Source organism: Strongyloides ratti, scaffold srae_chrx_scaffold0000002, assembly GCF_001040885.1.
Source record: "Strongyloides ratti genome assembly S_ratti_ED321, scaffold srae_chrx_scaffold0000002".
In the NCBI taxonomy this organism is placed as follows: Eukaryota; Metazoa; Nematoda; class Chromadorea; order Rhabditida; family Strongyloididae; genus Strongyloides; species Strongyloides ratti.
In genome coordinates, this window is record NW_020171510.1 from 2,484,538 (window position 1) to 2,507,864 (window position 23,327).

The 23,327-nt window shown below is 21.8% G+C and overlaps 5 protein-coding genes across 5 annotated transcripts; 2 read left to right on the top strand and 3 right to left on the bottom strand.

Moving 5' to 3' along the window:
• Nucleotides 1-779: 779 nt before the first annotated feature.
• Nucleotides 780-5,692, bottom strand: SRAE_X000153450 (Proteinase inhibitor I2, Kunitz metazoa domain and EB domain and Cysteine-rich repeat and Lustrin,cysteine-rich repeated domain-containing protein; the record flags this gene model as incomplete). Its single annotated transcript, XM_024650063.1, has 3 exons — nt 780-2,236; nt 2,347-5,462; nt 5,517-5,692. The coding sequence occupies 3 exons, from the start codon at nt 5,690-5,692 to the stop codon at nt 780-782; spliced, it is 4,749 nt and encodes a 1,582-aa protein (XP_024499001.1).
• A 3,152-nt stretch (nt 5,693-8,844) lies between these two features.
• Nucleotides 8,845-9,546, bottom strand: SRAE_X000153500 (DNA helicase Pif1 like family and P-loop containing nucleoside triphosphate hydrolase domain-containing protein; the record flags this gene model as incomplete). Its single annotated transcript, XM_024650074.1, has 1 exon — nt 8,845-9,546. The coding sequence occupies one exon, from the start codon at nt 9,544-9,546 to the stop codon at nt 8,845-8,847; it is 702 nt and encodes a 233-aa protein (XP_024499002.1).
• Nucleotides 9,547-10,410: 864 nt separating this feature from the next.
• SRAE_X000153600 (Hypothetical protein) lies at nt 10,411-11,446 on the bottom strand (the record flags this gene model as incomplete). Its single annotated transcript, XM_024650085.1, has 2 exons — nt 10,411-10,679; nt 11,416-11,446. The coding sequence occupies 2 exons, from the start codon at nt 11,444-11,446 to the stop codon at nt 10,411-10,413; spliced, it is 300 nt and encodes a 99-aa protein (XP_024499003.1).
• A 2,438-nt stretch (nt 11,447-13,884) lies between these two features.
• Nucleotides 13,885-15,972, top strand: SRAE_X000153700 (DNA helicase Pif1 like family and P-loop containing nucleoside triphosphate hydrolase domain-containing protein; the record flags this gene model as incomplete). The annotated part of the gene is made up of 3 exons (XM_024650096.1): nt 13,885-15,025; nt 15,080-15,421; nt 15,473-15,972. 3 exons carry the CDS (start codon nt 13,885-13,887, stop codon nt 15,970-15,972), a joined length of 1,983 nt encoding a protein of 660 aa, XP_024499004.1.
• Nucleotides 15,973-20,569: 4,597 nt separating this feature from the next.
• On the top strand, nt 20,570-23,327 carry SRAE_X000153800 (Hamartin family-containing protein; the record flags this gene model as incomplete). Its single annotated transcript, XM_024650107.1, has 2 exons — nt 20,570-20,684; nt 20,743-23,327. 2 exons carry the CDS (start codon nt 20,570-20,572, stop codon nt 23,325-23,327), a joined length of 2,700 nt encoding a protein of 899 aa, XP_024499005.1.

Sequence of the window (23,327 nt, forward strand, 5' to 3'; positions counted from 1 at the left end):
TAATTTTTTTTACAATTTTATAATATTTGATTTCAATTAAATTTTATAGGAAAAAATTTTATTAACTTTACTTTAACATATGTTTTATTTTTCCATACTTTTTAATTGTTATTTTACTTTTTTAGAAGATATTTTATTCTTCTATAAAAAAAATATAAAAAAAGCAAATTTTAATTTTTATATAATAATTTTTTTTTTGGAATTGACACTGAGTGTTTCTTTTTCTATCTTTTAAAGATCAAAAAAATAATTTAGGAAATTGAATGTTACACTTGTGATGCTTATCTGTTTAATTTTTAATGTGTACTTAAAAACGTTTTTATCAACTTTGTTACCGTTTTTTTAAATTTGAAAATATTTTATTAAGATGGAACTAAGTTTATTAAATGTTTAATAAGTAAAGTTTTTTAATCATTTTATAAATTTCTAGTTCTATCATAAAAATAAAGTTTCGTAAAAAGTATATCTATTTTAACTACTAATTTTAATTACTTATGACATCTGAAATGCATGCTAATATGAATTTTCTATAATTTATTTTATTCTTTAATGCAAGTATATTTTATACTCGATTAATTATCAGAAAAATCATATAATAATTTGATATTTGATTATTACAGACTTCATATGTTTTGTTTTCTATTCATAGTTATATTTAAATTTCATTATTTTTCAAGTATTCCATAAAATAAAATTTTTTTTTTAAATTATTATTAACTTTTTATTGTTTTACATAAAAACTTGTATTATTAATTTAAAATAATATGTGTAAATTACTTTTACAATTTATTATTAGCTACTGAATAAGGATGTTCTTCAAAAAGGTCATTTGTCTCAAAGTCTTCTAAATCAACATTTAATGGATCATCATTTAATAATGCTTCATGGCAAATTCCTTTCACAGCTATTTGTCCTTTTGGACATTCATTAAGACATTTTTTAATAATTCTATTATTCTGTATCTTTGAAACTTGTACTTGTGATGAAGAACAAGCACTTACTCCTTCAATAATTTTACTTGGAGAATACCTTCTAGATGATCCTTCTGAACAACATTGATAATTATTTGACTTCAAAGATTTTGTACATCGATATCCTGATGGACAAGAATCTGGACCCATATTAGAGCATTGAACTGGTGTCCCTGTTGATGGGAATAATAATGAAAACGTCCCACTTGGACAACCATTTATATCTTTTGTTTTTTCACTACTACAACAAAAATATTGTTTTACTTTTCTAGAATATAAACATTTGAAACCAGAAGGACAAGAATTCTTGGAACATGATTGTGGTAATCCATTAACAAGATATGGACTACCATTTAAACAAACATTCATTCGACTTGGTATAACTTTTGTATTTTTTGATAATCTTAAATTTCCACTTAAAAGTGAATTAGATGACAATGAAGACTTTCCACAACAAATATTTCTTTGACTACTTGGAGACCATTGGCAGGAAAATCCTTTGGGACATGTATTTTTTCCTGGATTACAATATCTAATTTTATTTGTTGATAAATCTGTTAAAGGAACTTGACCTAAAATGGGACAAATTCCATTTACCTGTATTGTTGAAGTTGGTCTAGAAGAAAACTTTGATTTTTTACATAACCCATCAATTATATCTGTACCTTCTGGACAAAGACATATTCCATCGTCACATTCACTTCCATTTTTACATTGTTCTTCAAATTGGCATGCATCTTCAATTTCTTTGTAATCATAACATTTATTTTCAATCATTATTTGATGTAAAGGACATGACGATTTACAATTTCCATTAATCATTACCATATTTGGTGGGCATTTACATACTTCTTCATGACATATTAAATTTTCAGGACATTGTTTTGTATCAATACATTTTTCATCAATATTAACTTTTGGTAAACATTTCTCATCAATTTCTACTTCATTTTCAGAACATTTAATTTCTTCAATAGTACAACAAATAAATGATCCAGTTGATGTTTTAATACATCCAAATCCAATTGGACAATTATTAACTGTCGGTGAACAACCTTGTGGTTCTCCAGACATTCCAATAAATGCTACTGAATTATTTGGACAACCACCAATACTTCCACAACATTGATATTGATTTTGTGATGGTATAAATAAACAGAAATATCCCAAAGGACAATCACTACCACCAGCAGTACATATTTTAGCTTGTGTATTTCCTGATTCTTTATAAGCTATCTGATTATTTGGACATCCTAATGAAGCCACTATAATTAAAAAGAAATTATTAGTAAATAAAAAAAATATAGTAGTTGTGAAAAAAAAAAACAAAAAAATAAATATAAAACTAAAAACGTGCATTTTGTGTAAACTTTACTTGATTTTGATTGCTGAATTGGTATAGTACTACTACAACATTGATATCTCATATTACTCTTACTCCATTGACATGTATAAGATGATGGACATGGAGCATTTGATGGATTGAATGGATCACATGAAGCTATTTCATTATCTTTCATATAAACATATTCATTTGGTGGGCATCCACCAGAAAATGATATTATTTCACCTTTACAACAATAACCAGTATTTGAATCAGGTGCACTTTGTTGACAACTATATCCATTAGGACATGTTATAAATGCTCCAATTGTACATGATCTTGGCATTTGATTACTTTCTTCAACAAAAAATTCACCTTTATCAGGGCAAATATGATTATTTGAACAACAGTAACCTTGAAAAGCTCCAGGTATTGTTGATTGACAACTATATCCATTACTACATTGATTTCCTCCAATTGTACATCTCATTGGATTTTTATTTGTTATATCTCTAAATACAGATTTTCCTTGTGGACAAAGATCACCTTTAATATTACTGCAACAATAATATCTATTTTTTAATGAATTAAATCTACAAAGATAATTTGATGGACATGAACCTTCAACATTAACAAGACATTCTCTGACACTATTATCTGCAGCATTAACAAATGCTTTCTCTCCATCAGGACATACATCCATTCCTGATGCTCCACAACATACTGATGATCCTGTTAGTTGATCATATGTACATTGAAAATTAATTGGACATGAATTAATTAATGAAGGGTTACATTCATAAGGAAGATTTGTATTTGGATTTACATAAGCAACATCACCTGGTGAACATGCTGATGATCGACAAAAACTATTACATTGTTCAAGTGAAATCCAATTATTTAAATTTCCATTACATCCATTAAATGTAAATTGTGAACATTCTTTTGTTACAATATTAAAATAATATCTTATAGCTTGTGAAGAACTACATGATGATCCTTGTTGTGGTGGTAATGAACATATATAATTTCTTGTAGGACAACATCTATTTACAACAGATGATCCACTACTGATAACAGTACATTCATGAGTTGATGGACATGTATTAGATGCTGAACATACTGTTAATTGTCCAAATTCGTTTCTATGAGGTGTTCCACCGTTAGGACAATTAGCTACTCCACAATATGATTCACATTCTTCTCTAGTAGCAAAATTATTTGAATTTCCATCACAACCATTATATTTAAAACTAGCACATTCTTGATTTTGAGAATCATAATAATAACGATAACTTGATCCAGATCCACATTGAACTCCTTTATGACTTGGTAATGAACATGTATAGGCTTTTGTTGGACAACAACCCCAAACATGGTTATCAAAATAACATTCAAAATTAACAGGACATGAATTACCTGTTCCAGAATTTGAACATACATAATAATTTCCTTGATAATCTTTATAAGCATCACCTTGTGGACATTGTGGTTCTGGACTAATATTTTCACATGTATTTTGACAATCTAATAATGTTTCAAAATTATTATCATTTCCTTGACATCCAGTATATTCAAAATTTTCACATGCTTTTGAAATAGCATTATAATAAAATCGTCTAATTGATTGTTTACAATCACCAAGACGAAGTGGTTGACTACATATTGCTTGTGGTCTAGGACAACATACACCATGTTCAGCATTACAATCATGACTACTTGGACATTCTGCATTTGAAGAACATTTTTGATTTGAAGAACCAATTTTTAATGGTGATCCATATGAACATTGAAGTTTAGCACAAAATAATTCACATTCAGCTGATGATTTAAAATTATTAAATGATCCAAAAGCTCCATTATATGTAAATGGTATACATCTACCTTGTTCAGCATCATAATAATACCTTGAAGAGGTAGCAAAATTTAATGAATGTGTTCTTTTCATTGTATATCCTGGATCAAAATTAGTTGTTCTTAAAAGATCCATTGGACGTCCACCAGCATTACTACAAATAGAAGCAACTGTTGGACAACAAAGTTGCATTGAACCAATAGAAATACATTCAAAATTACCACCACATGTTCCAGTTGATTGACAATTATTAATTGGTTCATCTTGATTTACTACAGATCCAGATAAATATTGAGGTCCACCACGTTTACATGTAAATAAACAATATGATTCACAATGTTCTCTTGTTTTAAAATTATTTGAAGATTGTAATTCACTTTCATCCCATGGATCCCACATAAATTGTTCACAATTTCCAGTCACAGAATTAAACCACCAACGTGGTCTAACACCAGCTGGTGCAGCTGATCCAGAGTCAGCTTCACGTTTTGGTTGTATACAAGTAAATGCTCTTGATGGACAACAAATTCCATCAGAATCACTATGAATATCATAAATTCCTTCCATAGCATTTTTTACATTAGACATTGATGTTGGAGCTCCTATACAATCATAAATATCTCCTATATAAATTCCATTTCCTGGTGTAAATGGTTCTTGACCATAAACACATGCTCCACCACCATTTGGAAGAAAACTTGTATAATCAGTATTTTTTGAATTACAAAATTGAAGTGGATTAATATGTTCACCCATTGGAATATCATGATCATCTGGATCAGTCATAGCAGGATTACGTAATTGTGAGACAGGCATTGTTAATAAATCATCATCATACTCAGGAAGAGGACATTTAGGTATGACATCTGTATCTTCACCAGAATGAAGTATACAAACAACTCCATCTCTAGTTTTTGACATAACATATGGAATTCCATTAACATTTTCTGGACAAACACATCTACTTTTTTCACAACGTGATTCTGGCCATATAGCAGAACATTGTTCAGAATATTGGCAACCAGATTCACCAGGATTTTTTTTTAAATAACAATATCCTTGAATTGCGACAAAATTGGAAAGGCAAGCACATGTTCCAGTTGAACAAAACATTCCAGCAAGACAGTCAGTATTAAATGAACAAAAATCACCTACTCTACCACTTCCAGAAATACCTTGACGTTTTCTTCTTTCTTTTGGAATTTGACATTTTCCTTCAATAAATTTTTCATTTCTATAACATGATTTTAATGAATAAACTTTATTCATACTATCACATTCTAAATATGAAGTATCAAGAACATTAATTTTTCTAAAAAATAAATAATTAAATATTTTTATTTATTAATATATTTCTTTTACTTACTTTGTTCTTGAATCACAAAAAAATGCTTTTTTGTTGTTTTCATTATCTTGACATTTATCTCCAGGTATTGTAAAATTACAACTATTGCAATTATCTCCTATCTTACATTGCTCTGTATTATTTATTATAATATAAGATATATAGATGATAATATAAATGCAAGTTTTTCTGCTCATAATACATAAAAATGAAATACAGAAGAACAGGATAAATGTTTGCCGATTTACAAATATATAAGAAGTTTAAATAAAATGGACAAAGTAAATTTAATTTCTAAATACCTATAAATGTTCAACCTTTTAGTTTACTTTCACGCTTAACTTACAGGAAATGGTCAACTTTGCCAAAGTCTTTTGTAAATAATATATACTTTAATTAATATAATACTTTCATCAACAATAGCTATTTTTCACGAAATTATAATGATAAAAGATTTATAACGGCTTACTTTTATTAAATCATTTTCTTACCTATTCTTAATTCTTTAAGTTTTAACACTTTTCATTAAAAAGTTTAATTAAAAATTAATTGCACAAAATCTTTGTATCTTATTCATTTACAGTAAATAAATTCTTTTTCACATAACTACTTATATTTATTTGTTTAATATAATAACAAATAAAAACATTCTATGAATGTTTAATATTTATTCTTTATACATATATATAACAAGTAGTTGGTACAAACGTTATACATACAGAGTAAAAAAAGCTTATTTTTTTTTATCCATATATCATTATCGATGATTATCAAAAAAATTTTATTTAAATTTTAATCAATTTAAAAAAAATGTTAAAAATCAATTTTGACCAAGAAATAAAAAAATTTAGTTTCAAATCTTTATTTCCAACATATAAAATTTTCAATGTAATTATATATCAAAATGTTGATTAAAATTTAATATTACAATCTGTTATCTATATTAGTAAAAAAATATTTATACTTTTTCATGATTTCTATAGGCGAATTTAGATATTTAACATAAAAAAAAGTAAAATAAATGTTAGATCTATCATTTAAAAAAATTCTATACGTACAAATTTTTAATATTTGATGAATAAAAGATTTTTTTTATTATTAGTTTATCAGAGCTAGTATCAAAAATGTAATTCTCTAAAAATTTTTATATTTTTTAAATTTTATTAAAAATTTTATAGATTATGCATTAATTGCATAAATATTGCATTTTTAACACTTCGTAAGATTTTTTAAAAATTTTTCTGTCTTATGACAGTAATAGATTTTGAAAAATTTATTATGAAATTTTTACAAGCTGTTCTTAATAGTCTTTTTTACAATTATGTGATAATAAATTTTAGTCAACTTAATTTTGATAATTTTGTTAACTTTTTTTCAACACTTTATTAATTTTTTTATATTTCAACTTTTATCTTTTCTAAAAAAATTCTATTTTTTTAGAATTATTTATGTTTTTTGAAGTTTGAAAATAAATGTTATATTTTTCTGTATGTTGTTAATTGAATAATTTTTTAAATAGATAAATAAGTTTAATTTTTAATATTATTAGATTTTCTCACATAAATGCATTTTTATTAATACTCAAGATGTTTGCTAATTTTTTTAACAATTTAGTGACAGTTTAATAGAGTAAGTACTTTACTCGATTTCTCCGAATCTGCTTTACAAAATAAAATAAAAAAAAGTGTGAAGATGACAGAAAAACCCATTTTTATTATATTTTTATCATGTCTATTAAAAAAGGTATACGAATTTTTTTTCCATAAAAGTGTAAAAGAGAGACAAATACAACAAGAGCTACCCACAATATTAATAAAGTTTTTGGAGAGAATCTTGTGAATCCAACGACAATACAACAGTGGTTAAAAAAATCAGAAAAAAGAAATTAAAGCTTTGAGAATGAAGACCATGAGGATGCATTTTCAACTGTTGACAATAAAAATTTGAGGACGTTATGGAAGCTGATTCTTATTAAAAAGTTAGAAAAATGTCTGATGTTTTTAAAGTATCTAAATCTATTGTTGCTATTTATTTGCAGCAAATAGGAAAGATAAAAAACTATATCAATAGATAATCCATTAATTTAACAAAAATCAAAAAAATCGTTCTCTTGAAATTAGTTTCTTTTTGTTGTATAATAACAGAAACAACCATTATTTTGGATAGAATTGTTGCATGTGGTAAGAAATAGATTCTATATGGCAACAGAAAACGAAGTCGGTAATAATTAAACAAAAAATAATTTCCAAAACAGTTTACAAAACCGCAGTTAACTCCAAAGAAATTTATGGTACCTTTTTCGTAGTCTTGTAAAGAATTATGATAAAAAAAAATCCTTAATTGTATTGTTCACAACTAGTAAAAGTTCATCAGATATTGTTCAAAAAAAAGCATTATTTTTTAAACAAAAAAGAACTAATTTTTCTCTGCACAATACTCGTCTACATGTTTTACAAAACACGCTTCAATAATTGAACAAGCTGAAGTTTAAAACTCTTTCTTATTAATCTTTTTCTCCAAATTTTGCGCTAACGGATTTCTACATTTTTATCATCAAGTTTTTTTTTAAATAGAAAAGCTTTGAATACTGTAAAGCTATAAAATTGGCTTTCAAAAACCTTATCGATGCTAGGAAACCTAATTTTAATTATGATAAAAAAAAATAAAATTGTATTTCATTGGAAACAATATGTTTCTTACAACGTTTCTTATTTTAAACAATAAATGCTTTTTTATCACTGAGTTACTAGAATTTAAAATTTTAATAAAAAAAACTGCATTTTATGTGAGTCTACCATATATTTTTATAATTTATTGATATTTAAATATGACAATAATTATAAAAAAGCTTTTTTTATTATTTTTAATCCTTATGTATAACTTTAGTTACTATCATAAATTATTGGACGTTAAGAACATAAATTGTTATTTCCACAAAATACTTTATAAATATTAAAAAAACAAATTATATGCTTACAAATGATAAAAATTATGAAAATTACAATATTTATTTTTTACAAATATTAAAATAGCGTTATAAAATTTTATAATAATTTATCATTATACATTTAAATAATAAAAATAATTTATTTACATGACTATTACTAATTCATGCAACAGATATATCTGGAAAATTTTGAGTGAGTACTTTTTGAAGGGTCGTTTTTGTAACAAGTTCTATAATTTTTTATGATAACGTTTTTTATTTTGCTTACTTATTTGGAACTTGTTGATATGACTATTTGACTACCACTTCTTATATTGCTCTAACCTGGCTAAGTGCAACGTATAATTGACCATGAGCAAATAAGCTTTCTTCAAGATAAAAGCCAACTTTTTCTAAAGTTTGTTATTGGGATTTATTAATTGTCATACAAAAGCCGAGTTTTACTGGATATTGATATCTCGTAAATGGAATAAGTATTTTTAAATCAATTGGGGTATGTAATATCCTTGGAATGTGAAATATTTTTTTCCCGTCTATTGATATACATTTCAGCAATTTTTGTGACCCATCACTCGTTTCAACAGTTTCTTGATATATCATTCTTGTTCTATTACACAATCCTTCTTTTATTTTTAAATTTCTAAGACATATTAAAATACATCCTTTAGAAATTTTTAATTCATGTAATGGATATCCTGATGGATTAAATGTACTTAAAGTGTCACACTCAAATTCTAATTCTTCGGAATTTTTTTGAAAATCATTTTCAAAGTATAATTTATTATTTGATAAATATGTTTTTTGCATATTTTCATGAAAATATATATTCAATATTTTTTCATTTATATTGTTAACGACATTATTTGTTGACGCTAATATTGCTGAATTTTTATTTTTTAAAATATCATACTTTATTTTTCCAAATACATACTCAATAAATTGATTATCACCACCATCAAATATCATTTCCTTAGGAATTGTGACAAATCTATGGTTGTCCATTCTAACATCTAATGAATATGTAACTGATGAATCGTATGTTTCACCATTGCCGATAAGTGATAAAAATTTGACAAAATCACATTCCTCACTACCTTCTCTCATGTTTTTTTTCTAAAAATATTCTTTTTACTTCATTTCTATTTGTAAAATATTTTGAAGTAGGTGTGGTGGATGATAATATTTCTTGGGTGGTTGAATCTTGTATAATAGGTAAAATGGCAGAAACACTTCGTAACCTATACCTATCTGAATCATTCATCATTCTAACATTTTTTTTCGACAAAAAAATTTTTATTGTTTATATTCAAAGGCATTTTCAAAATGAATGAATCGTCTGCCCTTCATAAAGTAATGATGCAGCGATTCTTGTAGTTGCTAAATTTACATAAGTTTTGTTTTGTGTTCTTAAGTATGTTGAAATCTATTGATATACATATGTTTTCCAGTTCCGGTAGGTCTTTCGATCATCATTACTTTTGAATCCCTATCTATATCAAGAATTTGTTTAAAGAAATTAAACGTATATATTTGATACTTTGTTGCATTATTTATATAAGTTTCTAATAATTTCAAATCATTTTTATTATTTATTTCATCATTATCAATAATTTAAATATAATTAATAGTTTCTAATAGCAAATTTGTTTTTGATAAGTTAAAACCATTTACAGATAATTTTATACTAATATCATAAAGTAAATGATTATTAGCTCGATAATTTACTATTTCTTCATTAATAGGAATTCTTAAATTATTTTTACTGTACCTTTCTAAATATATTTGATTCATATAGTCTTTATGTAGATTAAATATTTTTTTATTTTCTTTAAATTCAGGATCAAAATATATATAAATAACAAATGCATTAATAAATTCTTGAGGAGTTAATAAATTCTTCAATTCAATAAAATAATTTAACTCCAAAGCACCATGTTCTATTAAATTTAAATATTTAGCTTCATCGGTTTATGTTTGAAATTCTATACTATCTATTGTTTTCAAAGCATCAAATGATGTAATACCTTTTCTATGAATTAATAAACTTCTCATTGCAATTAATTTTTTATTTTCTTTAGAAATTGGTACTATATGACCAATTACTTTTCTTTTATTAATTCTTCTAATCCATGCACCTTTTTTATGGCGTGGTATTGTATTATCATCTTTTGAATATAGAGGATCCCATTTAAAGATAGTTGGAATATTTTTATATGCTAAATTAATAAGATTTGTATCTGGATTTTCTTAATTTTTTTTATTTTTCATTAAATCAAAATAGACCATTAATTTTGATTTGCCTACTATATTTGCTGTTATTAGATGAAATAAAACATCATTATCAGTATTAATATCAGTTTCATATAATAAATTATTGTCTTCATTTTAATATGTTAAAAATATTGTATTATTTTCTTTTTTTGGTTTTTCATAAATATACAAAACTTCAATAGTAACAGTATTACATAAAATTGTATATTCAAATAATTTCATATTGTATCGGTTGGTACAAAAAATTTTACTTTTTGATAGGTTGATACTTAATCTTTATTATTATCATAGTATAACATTTTTACATTAACTTTGTTTGTTTCTCCATCTTTGCTAAAATATTCGTATATATAGGTAAAAAATTAATAAAAAAGTTTTTTTGATTTTTATATTTTAAATAAACTTTTCTCTTAGAAAAAAATGCGCTGATAACAAAAACAACAATCATTATTTAAAAAGTTGCGTTTTTATAGAGATAATGTAGTTAAAAGAGTAAAAATATTAAATGCTGCAAAATAATTTTTTTGAAGCAAAGTTTAACCTAACAGCAAAAAATAGCTCAAAAACTTGTTTTTGATAATGTTTCTGAATAAAAATTAATTTTTAAAAAAATTATGACATTTTGCAAATTTCAAAAACTCATAACTTTCTCATAATCTAACTTATCAAAAAAAACAGGTCTTGGACATTTTTGTTACCTACATTTTGACAACCTTACCGATTTTTTTATCATTTCCTGCTATCAAATTGACCTTAGCAATGTAAAAATTTTTAAAAATTATTTTTACATTTTTTTGGACGTATTATATCATTTTGAAAGGTGATTTTATGATCATGGTGACATGAAATATGTATTTTTTTGACATTATTTTCAATGATTAATGTGATATCACAAAACAAATTTCATTCTCGAGATATATTTAAAAATAAAAGAAAAGTGTTATTAAAAAAAATTTATACAAATAATTTTTTAACATTTTAACTAATTCAACCAAACAATTTTACTAATTTTTAAAAAATAACAATTGTTATATCAATATTAATGTAAACAATAAAAAAATTGTTTTTTAATTTTTTTTATAAATAATTTATCTATTTAAAAATTAATTAATAAATATTAAAAAAATTTTTTTTAAAAATATTACGTTTTGTTATTTAATACTTATAACTTTATGAATAAAGCTATGTATCAAATGTCTTTATTTTTAACATATATTAAACTATAAATTACAAATAAAATGTTTTGAAAGATAAAATGTTTAAATATTTTTAATAACATATTAAAATATATAAACATATACTTTAGATGAAGATGTAATTATTTTTATTACAATAATGATGTTTTATAAAAGACAAAAAATAATTTCAAAAGGAGATTAAACAAAAAGATAATGGAGATTACAACGCATACTTAATGTTACAATTAGAAAAATAAAAAAAGACAATTTTAATATTATTACAATAAACAAAAACTACATTTTGATTTTTTTATTGTTTTTCTTTAAATAAAATAATATAAAATAAAAATTTTATCATTATATTTTTATAATGAAAAAAAAATTTAAACATTCTATTTAGTATAAAATAGATTTTTATGATTCATTTTTCATTTCAATTTTTAATTTAACTTTAAATGACCTTAGTTAACGGCAATTTAATATTTACCATTTTTTTCGACATCCTATATCATCGATTGTTTCTCAGATCGAAGTGATTTTATGAAACGAAATAAATTTTATAATTGCCTCATCAAAAATATAAACAATTCAGTTCTGGAAATACCATATTTTTATAGATTGTAATAATGAAGATATCAAAAGGCATTTAGAAGTTTAGAATGTAATTGATATCAATATTGCTATTGAAGAATGCTTTAAACATCAAGTACTTTTTGTAGGTGATAAATGTGTTGTATTTAAAGACAAATTAGATGGTTTCGAGTTGTTGTATCAATATCAAAGTCAACTCCCTATTTATTAAAATTGTTAAAACTTAAACAAATCATTAAAAAAAATATGTTAACGATTACTATATTAATATTGTAATCAAGCATTGAAATGTTTTGCTTTGCTTTTATTAGTGGAATTATAAGAAAGCAAAATATATCTAGAATTATTTCTAAACATATTATAAATATATAATAGAGATTTTCATAAAAAACAATATATATAGTGATTCCCTTGATATCACAGTAAAAGTTTTTTAATAAAAGCTTAAATTTTAAAATTGGATTATCGAAATTTATAGAGTTATGAATAAACTATAAACGATATTAATAAATGACTATTAGTATATATTTATTACAGCGGATATCTATATGAAGTAACTTTTGAAATACATTTTAATATTAATAAAATCAATATAAAATCATGCAGATTTTGATTTAAAAGTTTTTTGTGAGAAAGAAGATGAAGAAATTAGTGATATTTTAAATGTATAAAAAAAAATAAAAAATAAATTAAAACAATAATATTGATAAAGTAGAAAAGAAAAATTTTAAAAATTCTGGTATTTTATTTCGTGATTGCAATCTTTGTTTTAAAATAAAATAGATAAAATTTTATTAAATCAGATGATAAATATGATAATCTTGTACAAAATGATAAAAATTTTAATTTTTTAATTAATAAAATAGAAAAAGAAAAACAATTCTAAGAAATATAATAAATAACAATGGCATTAATGTAGAATATATTTATAATAATAATATGATTCGAATAAATTTAAGAAACAATAATATTAATAAATTATTATTAATACTAAATTACAAAATTTTTAATATAAAAAAATCATAAATTATTAAAATTTACAACATTACAATATTTAAAGTCATCTCTTAGAAATTTTGGTAATATTTATAATAGAAATAAGTGTAAATTTTGTGAGGCAATATATTTTAGCAATAAAAAAATCGGAATAAAATGCTGTAAAAAAAAGAAAAATTAATGAATCTAAAAAATTAACAAAAAATTATCCTAATGAATTATTAAATTACCTTGATCTTAAAAAACTATTTTGAAAAAATTTTTTTAAAGAAAATTCGAAATATAAATTATAATAATTTTTTATATGGTACTGATATAAATAATGATACTGATGCCTTACTTCACCTAATGTCAGCAAACACAATTGGTAAATCAAAATTAATGGCATACTTCGATTTGATAAAAAATGAAAAAAAAAGATAATCCTGATACAAATGTTCTTAATTTAACATATGAAAAAGTTCCAACTATCTTTAAATGGGATCCATTATATTTAAAAGATGATAATACAATACCACGCCATAAAAAAGGTGCATGGATTAGAAGAATTAATAAAAGAAAAGCAATTGGTCGTATAGTACCAATTTCTAAAGAAAATAAAGAATTATTTGCAATGAGAAGTTTATTAATTCATAGAAAAGGTATTACATCTTTTGATGATTTGAAAACTATAGATAGTATAGAATTTCCAACATACACAGATGCAGCAAAATATTTAAATTTAATAGAACATGGTGCTTTGGAGTTAAATTATTTTATTGAATTGAAGAATTTATTAACTCCTCAAGAATTTATTAATGCATTTGTTATCTATATATGTTTTGATCCCGAATTCAAAGAACATAAAAAAATATTTAATCTACATAAAGACTATATGAATCAAATATATTTATCAAGATATCAAACAAATATTAGAGAGATACCTATTGATGAAGAAATAGTTATGCTAAGAGCAAATAATCATTTGTTATATGATATAAGTTTAAAATTATCAGCCAATGGTTATAATTTTTCTAATACAGATTTACCATTGAAAAATATTAATTATGATATAATAATTGATAATGAAGGAAAAAATAATGAAGATGATCTAAAACTTCTACAACTTTATATTTCCAATGCAAAAAAAGAACAAATAAATGCTTTTAATTTTTTTAAACTTTTACTTAATGTAGATAGAGAATATAAAGTAATGATGATAGAAGGTCCAGCAGGTACTGGAAAAACATATGTTTATCAAATGATTTCAACATATCTAAGAACTGAAGGTAAAACATATGTAAATTTAGCATCAACTGGAATAGCAGCTTCATTACTACCAGAAGGACAAACTGTACATTCATTTTTAAAACTGCCTTTAAATATAAATAGAAAAGATTATGTTGTTGATAAAAAATTAATTCGAACAATGACTGAATCAGATATTTTCCGATTAAAAAATGCATCTGCTATTTTTATTGACGAAGTATCAATGTTAAGTAAAAAACAACTTCAATATATTAATATGGCATTACAAAAAAATACTAAAAATTATAATTGTCCTTTTTGTGGAAAAGTCATTGTCTTAGATGGTGATTTTTGACAATGTTTACCTATTTCAGATTCATCAACTACTGCAGAGATAATAGCATCAACAATATTATCATCCAAATATTTTACCAGTAAAAATCAAGTAAAAAGAATATTTTTAACTGAAAATATGAGAGTTGGACATGGAGAAAGTGATTTTGCTCAATTTTTATTAAAAATTGGTAATGGTGAAACATACAACTCATCAGTTACATATTCATTAGATGTTAGAATGGACAACCATAGATTTGTCACAATTCCTAAAGAAATGATTTTTACCGGTTATGATAATTATTTCATTGAATATGTATTTGGAAAGAGAAATTATGAGATTTCAAAAAGCAAAAATTCTGTAATTCTAACATCAGCAAATAGTGTTGTTAACAGAATTAATGAAAAAATATAAAATAAATATTTTCATAAAGATTTACAAGAAACATATTTATCAAATAATACATTATACTTTGAAAATGATTTTCAAAAAAATGCCGAAGAATTAGAATTTGATTGTGACACTTTAAGTACATATAATCCATCAGGATATCCATTACATGAATTAAAAATTTCTAAAGGATGTATTTTAATATGTCTTAGAAATTTAAATATAAAAAAAGGATTATGTAATGGAACAAGAATGATATTTCAAGAAGCTGTTGTAACGAGTGATGGATCACAAAAATTGCTGAAATGTAAATCATTAGACGGGGAAAAAATATTCCACATTCCAAGAATATTGCATACTCCAATTGATTTAAGAATACCTATTCCATTTACAAGGTACCAATATCCAGTAAAACTCGGCTTTTGTATGACAATTAATAAATCACAAAGACAAACTTTAGAAAAAGTTGGTCTTTATCTTGAAGAAAGCCTATTTGCACATGGACAATTATATGTAGCTTTAAGTCGAGTTAGATCAATATAGGAAGTGGTAGTCAAATGGTCATATCAACAAGTTCCAAATAAGTAAGCAAAATAAAAAACGTTATCATAAAAAATTATTGAACTTGCTACAAAAACGATCTCTTAAAAACCACTTACTCAAGATTTTCTAGATATATCTGTTGCATGAATTAGTAATAGTCATATAAGTAAATTAATTTTATTATTTAAATGTATAATGATAAATTATTAAAAATTTCTATCGCTATTTTAATATTTGTAAAAAATAAATATTGTAATATTTAAAGCATATTTAAATTTTTTTAATTAAAAAATTATTAGATTAATTAATTCTATAAATTCTATTAAAATTAATATAGTAAACGAAGTCATGCTATGCGAGCAAACGTGTACGAAACACGCACTTGTTTAAAGTTAAATTAAAAATTGAAATGAAAAATGAATCATAAAAATCTATTTTATACTAAATAGAATGTTTAAATTTTTTTTTCATTATAAAAATATAATGATAAAATTTTTATTTTATATTATTTTATTTAAAGAAAAATTAAATAATATAAAAAATACAAAATGTAGTTTTTGTTTTTTGTAATAATATTAAAATTGTCTTTTTTTATTTTTCTAATTGCAACATTTAGTCTGCGTTGTAATCTCCATTATCTTTTTGTTTAATCTCCTTTAAAAATTATTTTTTGTCTTTTATAAAACATCATTATTGTAATAAAAATAATTTTATTTTCATCTAAAGTATATATTTATATATTTAAATATGTTATTAAAAATATTTAAACATTTTATCTTTCAAAATATTTTATTTATAATTTATAGTTTAATATATGTTAAAAATAAAGACATTTGATACATAGCTTTATTCATAAAGTTATAAGTATTAAATAACGCAATATTTTTCAAAAAAATTTTTTTAATATTTATTAATTAATTTTTAAATAGATAAATTATTTATAAAAAAAAATTTTTTTATTGTTTACATTAATATTGATATAACAATTGTTATTTTTTAAAAATTAGTAAAATTGTTTGGTTGAATTAGTTAAAATGTTAAAAAATTATTTGTATAAATTTTTTTTATAACACTTTTCTTTTATTTTTAAATATATCTCGAGAATGAAATTTGTTTTTGTGATATCACATTAATCATTGAAAATAATGTCAAAAAAATACATATTTCATGTCACCATGATCATAAAATCACTTTTCAAAATGATATAATACGTCCAAAAAAATGTAAAAATAATTTTTAAAAATTTTTACATTGCTAAGGTCAATTTGATAGCAGGAAATGATAAAAAAATCGGTAAGGTTGTCAAAATGTAGATAACAAAAATGTCCAAGACCCGTTTTTTTTTGATAAGTTAGATTATGAGAAAGTTATGAGTTTTTGAAATTTGCAAAATGTCATAATTTTTTTAAAAATTAATTTTTATTCAGAGACATTATCAAAAACAAGTTTTTTTAGCTATTTTTTGCTATTAGGTTAAACTTTGCTTCAAAAAAATTATTTTGCAGCATTTATATTTTTACTCTTTTAACTACATTATCTTTATGAAAATGCAACTTTTTGAATAATGATTGTTGTTTTTGTTATCAGCGCATTTTTTTTTAAGAGAAAAGTTTATTTAAAATATAAAAATCAAAAAAACTTTTTTATTAATTGTTTACCTATATATATGGATTTTTTGAATATTGAAAATTAAATTCAACACTATTTTTTTAATTTGCAAAGTATTTACTAATTTTTAATTGCTATTTTTTGTCTATCATTTATAATATATTATCAGTGATCGTAAATTACTATAGTTTTGATTAATTGTTATATATTTAACAAAAGTTTTTATTTATTTTGTTTTTACTAATCTACGTTTTCATAATGTAAATATTTATTATTATCCTTTCTAAGTTAAGTGAATTCAAAAATATTATAAATTAAATTAAATAAATAGCTTGTGATATTATTGCCTAATTTATTAAATAAAAAAGTTTACAATAAATCAATTTTTGCTATTTCATTAAAAATATTTACAATTAAATTCCATTATAAAACAATTATAAGTATTATTTTATTATTAATACAACTTTTTAACAAAAATAACTTAATTTTAATATCTACAAATAATTAAAATAAATCTTTCAGTTATAACTATACTATTTTATTTTACGAATATTCTTCATACGTTGAAAAAATAATGTGTTTTAAGAAAATTTTATTTTTAATATCATATATTTCTTTTAAAAGTATGTTAATATTTTTTTTATTGTCTTTTAATGAAACAGAAATATATCAAATAATGTTTTCTGTAAATAAATGATTTCAATTTATACATAATTACATAAACATTAACTAATATAAACATTTAAAAAAAGATTTAAAAACATATAATAATAAAATTATTATTTTATCATATAATTTTTTATCTCACAATAACACGTTTCTTTCAAGAATCTTATCATGTTATGAAGTCAAAAATTTTTAAACTATGTTATAAAAAATAGCAATAAAATAGAAAGTTTTAAAGTTAAAACTTTTTTAATTTTTTAAAATTGATAGTATATGCAACATGTCGTAAAAAAAAATTTAATGAAACACGATAAAAATTTTCTTAAATATAAATGTTTGCTTAAACATATTATATTTGAGAAAAAGCCCATAATAATAAATATATATCATTTTTTTAATCATTGAAAAAATTAAAAAAATAGTAGAATTATATAGTATATTTATATAAAAATTGATGTTTTATCAGTGCCCTTTTTTAAAAATTTGAATAATTAAAATTCTGAATTACAATATATATATTCAAAGTTTTTTCTATTTTATTTATTTTTTGTTTAAAGTTGCATGAAAATTTCATACTTTTCAATCCCACTTTTACTAAATTATTTGAATAAATAAATAATTTAAGTTTATGTCTCATTTATATCTTTATTAATAAAAAGCATATCATAATTAATTAACTTTATAAGTACATTTTTGCAAAAAATAATAATTATTACAAGAAATGTTAAATTACAATGATATTACAACATTACAATTATTAAAACTTTTCATTTTTAAAATAAAATGAATATTAAAATTATAATTTATTCTATACAACTTAAAAAGTTTATAATAATAAAAAAAAATAGTCAATAAAGAAAAAAATATAATATAATGTGAAAAATGATTTATATTGATACGATAATAATAAAAACATCTACTACTGTTATATATATTTAATAAAGTACTTTTTCATTTTTTTTATTTTTGTTTATTAGTTTTTTAATTAATTAAATATTTTAAATTAAGATGTATTTTAGTAAATTACAGAAAATTATAACTATAATCTTTTAAATGATCAAATATATTAGATAATTAAACTTAATTAGAACAAAATTCTAATTTAACATTAGTAATTTTTTAAATGTAATACTTCTTTGTAGAATTTTTGTCATTTATTAACATTAAATTAACTTTATAAAAATGTTGAAAATAATTTATGATCAATTACAAATTTTCTTTTTAATTCAAAAACAATTTTAAATTTTACAAAAAAACAGTTTATAAAAGCTGTTAATTTTAATAAAAATGCCATTTTTTAAATTATCGATAACAATTCAAAAGCAATTATATAAAAATATAAAAAAATAATATATTTTTAAGAATCTAATATAAAATAGTAGATTCAAAGTTTTTTGTGAATTGAATTTTTAAAATATATCTATAAATTAAAAATACTTACAATGTAAAATTTTGTTTTTTGTATTTAAAATTAAATGTCAAAATAAAGTTGCTTTTATATTAATATTTCTTATTAAAAGAAGACATATATAGCTAATGCTACTTACTGATTAAAACATTGTTAACATATTTAAAATTTTTGCAACTATATTTTATTTCAAAACATTAATTTGAAGTAAGAACAAATACAAAAATATTAAAAAATCTTAACAGCAAAGTATAAATAAATATCAAAATGTTTCAATCGAGTTATCAACATCATAAAAAAATAATATATTAGACAATTTTTAATGATCATTTTATCCGATACTTTGTGTAATAAAATATTGTTATATTAACATGATTTTTCTTTCAAATTTTAAACAATAACATTAAATTAATTTTTCTCTGATTTAGTTTAAAAAATTTCTTACAATAATTTTTTATTATTGAAATATTTTAAAACTATAAAATTATATATTTTAACAAATTTTCTATTTTCAATTGAAATAAAATTTTATAACTAAATTTTTCTCATATGTGTTTCTTTATCAACTAATTCAAACCATATATTTTTACATGTAAATAATTCTAGTCATAATTATATCATCGAATACGTTTGAAAAAAAAATATTATATAATTAAATGTACTTTTTTCATTAAATTAAAAATTAATTATAACATTTTTACAATCAATTAAGATATTATTTTATATATAAAAGCGAAATATATTTAAAAAATCCGGTATGCTCTTACAACGTTGGTAAAATGTTTATGCAAATTATATTATATATATATATACTTCTATCACATTTAAAATAATTATTTTTTCTTTATATAATTTTATATTTAATTTGACTTAATTCATTATTATTAAATTTAATTATTCATTTATATTTTTTAAATGGTTCGTATTCAAAATCCAAAAGTTTTAAAAAAATATATTCAAAAACTTGAGTCACTTAATGTTAATGAAGTGAATGAAGCAAAAGAAAAACTAAATGAATTTATTGATAAAGGTAAATTAAAGAAATAAACAAAACAATTTTTTTAAAAAATAGTTTTTTTATTTTTAAGGTGTATGTATTGTTGAGTTGGTTGATGAATTTTTAAGAACACGTTCATTTAGATGCATTGAAATATTATGTAATGTTAAAGTACCATATGATAAAATTTTAATTGAATCAATAGAAAAACATCTTGAAGAAAATCCACATGTTACATTAATATTATTGGTACATTTGACACAAAATTCTTCAACATGGATATCAAAATTTCCATTTTATAATAATTTTTTTGAAAAAATATTAAGAAATTATATATATGATAGTATGGATCCATTATTAAAATCAGCTGGTTTATACTTTACTTCTTGTCTTTTACCACATTGTCCTAAATTACCAAAAAGTACTTTAGAATTAATATGTCAAATATTTATTAAATGTTTTGAATATCTTTTTACAATTCTCAAAATGGAAAATAAAAATGAAGATGATGATATATCTTATAAATTAAATATTCATTTTTCTCTTAAAGAAGCATTTACAATATTTTATGGAATGTTTCCTAATACATTAGTTAATTATATTAAAAAACAATATAAATTAGGTAAAATTACAAATGATATTTTTAATCAAATTATCGAAAAATTCTTTTCATCTGTAAAATTTAATCCAATATTAATAACTAAAGATGAAATTGATGAAGATGAAGGAATTCATTTAAATTTTACCAAACCACATGATATTTGGAATGAATTTAATAATTTATCTGTATATAATGAAGATTATAATATAACATTTATTAAATCAAATGAAAATTTTCTTTGTAATGATAGTTATTTGGCTATTGATAATTTTTTGACAAATAATGATGTTATTGATATTGGAAAAGAAATTGTATTTGATGAAGAGAATGAAGAAATATATGACAAAGATTTATTTACAATATCAAATAGTAATAGTAGAAAAGTATCAAATGAATTAAACAATGCCAAAGAACAAAGAAATATTTTTAATTTATCTTCTAACAAAGAAATATTAGATGATGTAAGAACAAAAGTAATACCTCCAAAAAAAGATAATATAATTAAAGAATATAAGGGAAAGGAAATTAAAATATTAGAAGAAGGTTATTTAAGTGATTATGATATTGAATTTATAAATTTTCAAAAAAAACAAAGTATTAAAAGTGAATATAATTTTTGTGAAATAAAACAATCAAATAATTCATTATTAAAAAATAGTAATGAAAATATATTAAAAAAAGATAAATGGAAATCATTACCAAATATTTTAGAAAATTTAAATTGTGATTTTTGTAAAAAGTATAAAGAAAATATTACTAATAAACCTGATGTTATTATATCAAATCTTTTTCAAAAAAAAAAGGATAAATATATGCAAGCAAGTAAAATTCATCATGAATGTCTTATAAATTTAGGATTAGGAGATCGTTTTCCTGGTATTATGTATGATGATATGAAAAAAATGATGGAAAAATTAAATGAAAAAGATAAAATAGATGTTCTCAAAACAAGATTAATACTAGTTAATCAACATTTATTATTTGAAAGGTATTCAAGATTAATGTACTTAGAAAGAATTAAATGTTTATATAATCGATTTTTACGAGAAAAAAATAAAAATAAATATTTTAAATATTTAGAATTAACTAACAAATCACTTGTTGCTGAAGTAAATTGTCTAAATCAATATATTACAGATGTTCAACTTGAAAAACAGAAAGAAATTGATAAACAAAAAGAAGAAATGACCTTATGGAGAAATAAACTAATAAATCTTAAAAATGAAAATGAAGAATTAAAAATAAAAATAGAAAAATTAAAAAGAAATAATGATTATATTCATAAAAATGAGCTAAGTGATATAGAGTCAAACTATTTAGCTGTTATACGTGATCTTGAATATGAGAACGAATTGTTAAAAAATGATATTAATAAACTTAGTAATATTGAAAAATCATTCAATGAATGTAATGACATAAATTCGCAATTGACAGAAAGGTTAAATGAATATAAATTAAAAAATGAAAATTTAATTGAAGAATCAAAAAAACAAACCAGTAAAGGTGATGTTGAATCTCTAAGAAATGTTCTTATATGTAAAGAGGATGAATTAATTAGAATGCAACAACAATTAAATAATTCAAGAAAAGAATTTAAATCACTTATACAAAAATATAGACAGTTAGAACAAACATTAGCTTTAGAATATCATAAAAATAAGGAAATAAAAATTCTTACTGCTAGGCAAGCTAAAGCTAACTCAAAATTCATAGAAACATTAAATGAAAGATATAAAACAATATCAATATTGAATGATAAACAAACAGATTATATAAAAGTACTTCTTGGAATAATTGAAAAAAATAAAAAACGTATACCAACAACAAGTGAAAGTAACAATCAAGAATTAGTTAGAATATTTGAGGATAATTTCTCATCTGATATAGGACAATTTAGTCAAGATAATTTACGTGATTCTAATCTTCTTCCTGAATTAATTAAAAATAATACTGTTGGACAAAGATATTTACAAAGTCGTGGTTCTGGAAGAAATAGTTGGAATAATTCAGAGCCAAATAAAAGTCTCAATATAAATAGAAGAAGATTTGATAGTCAAGCAGAAAATTCTTCATAA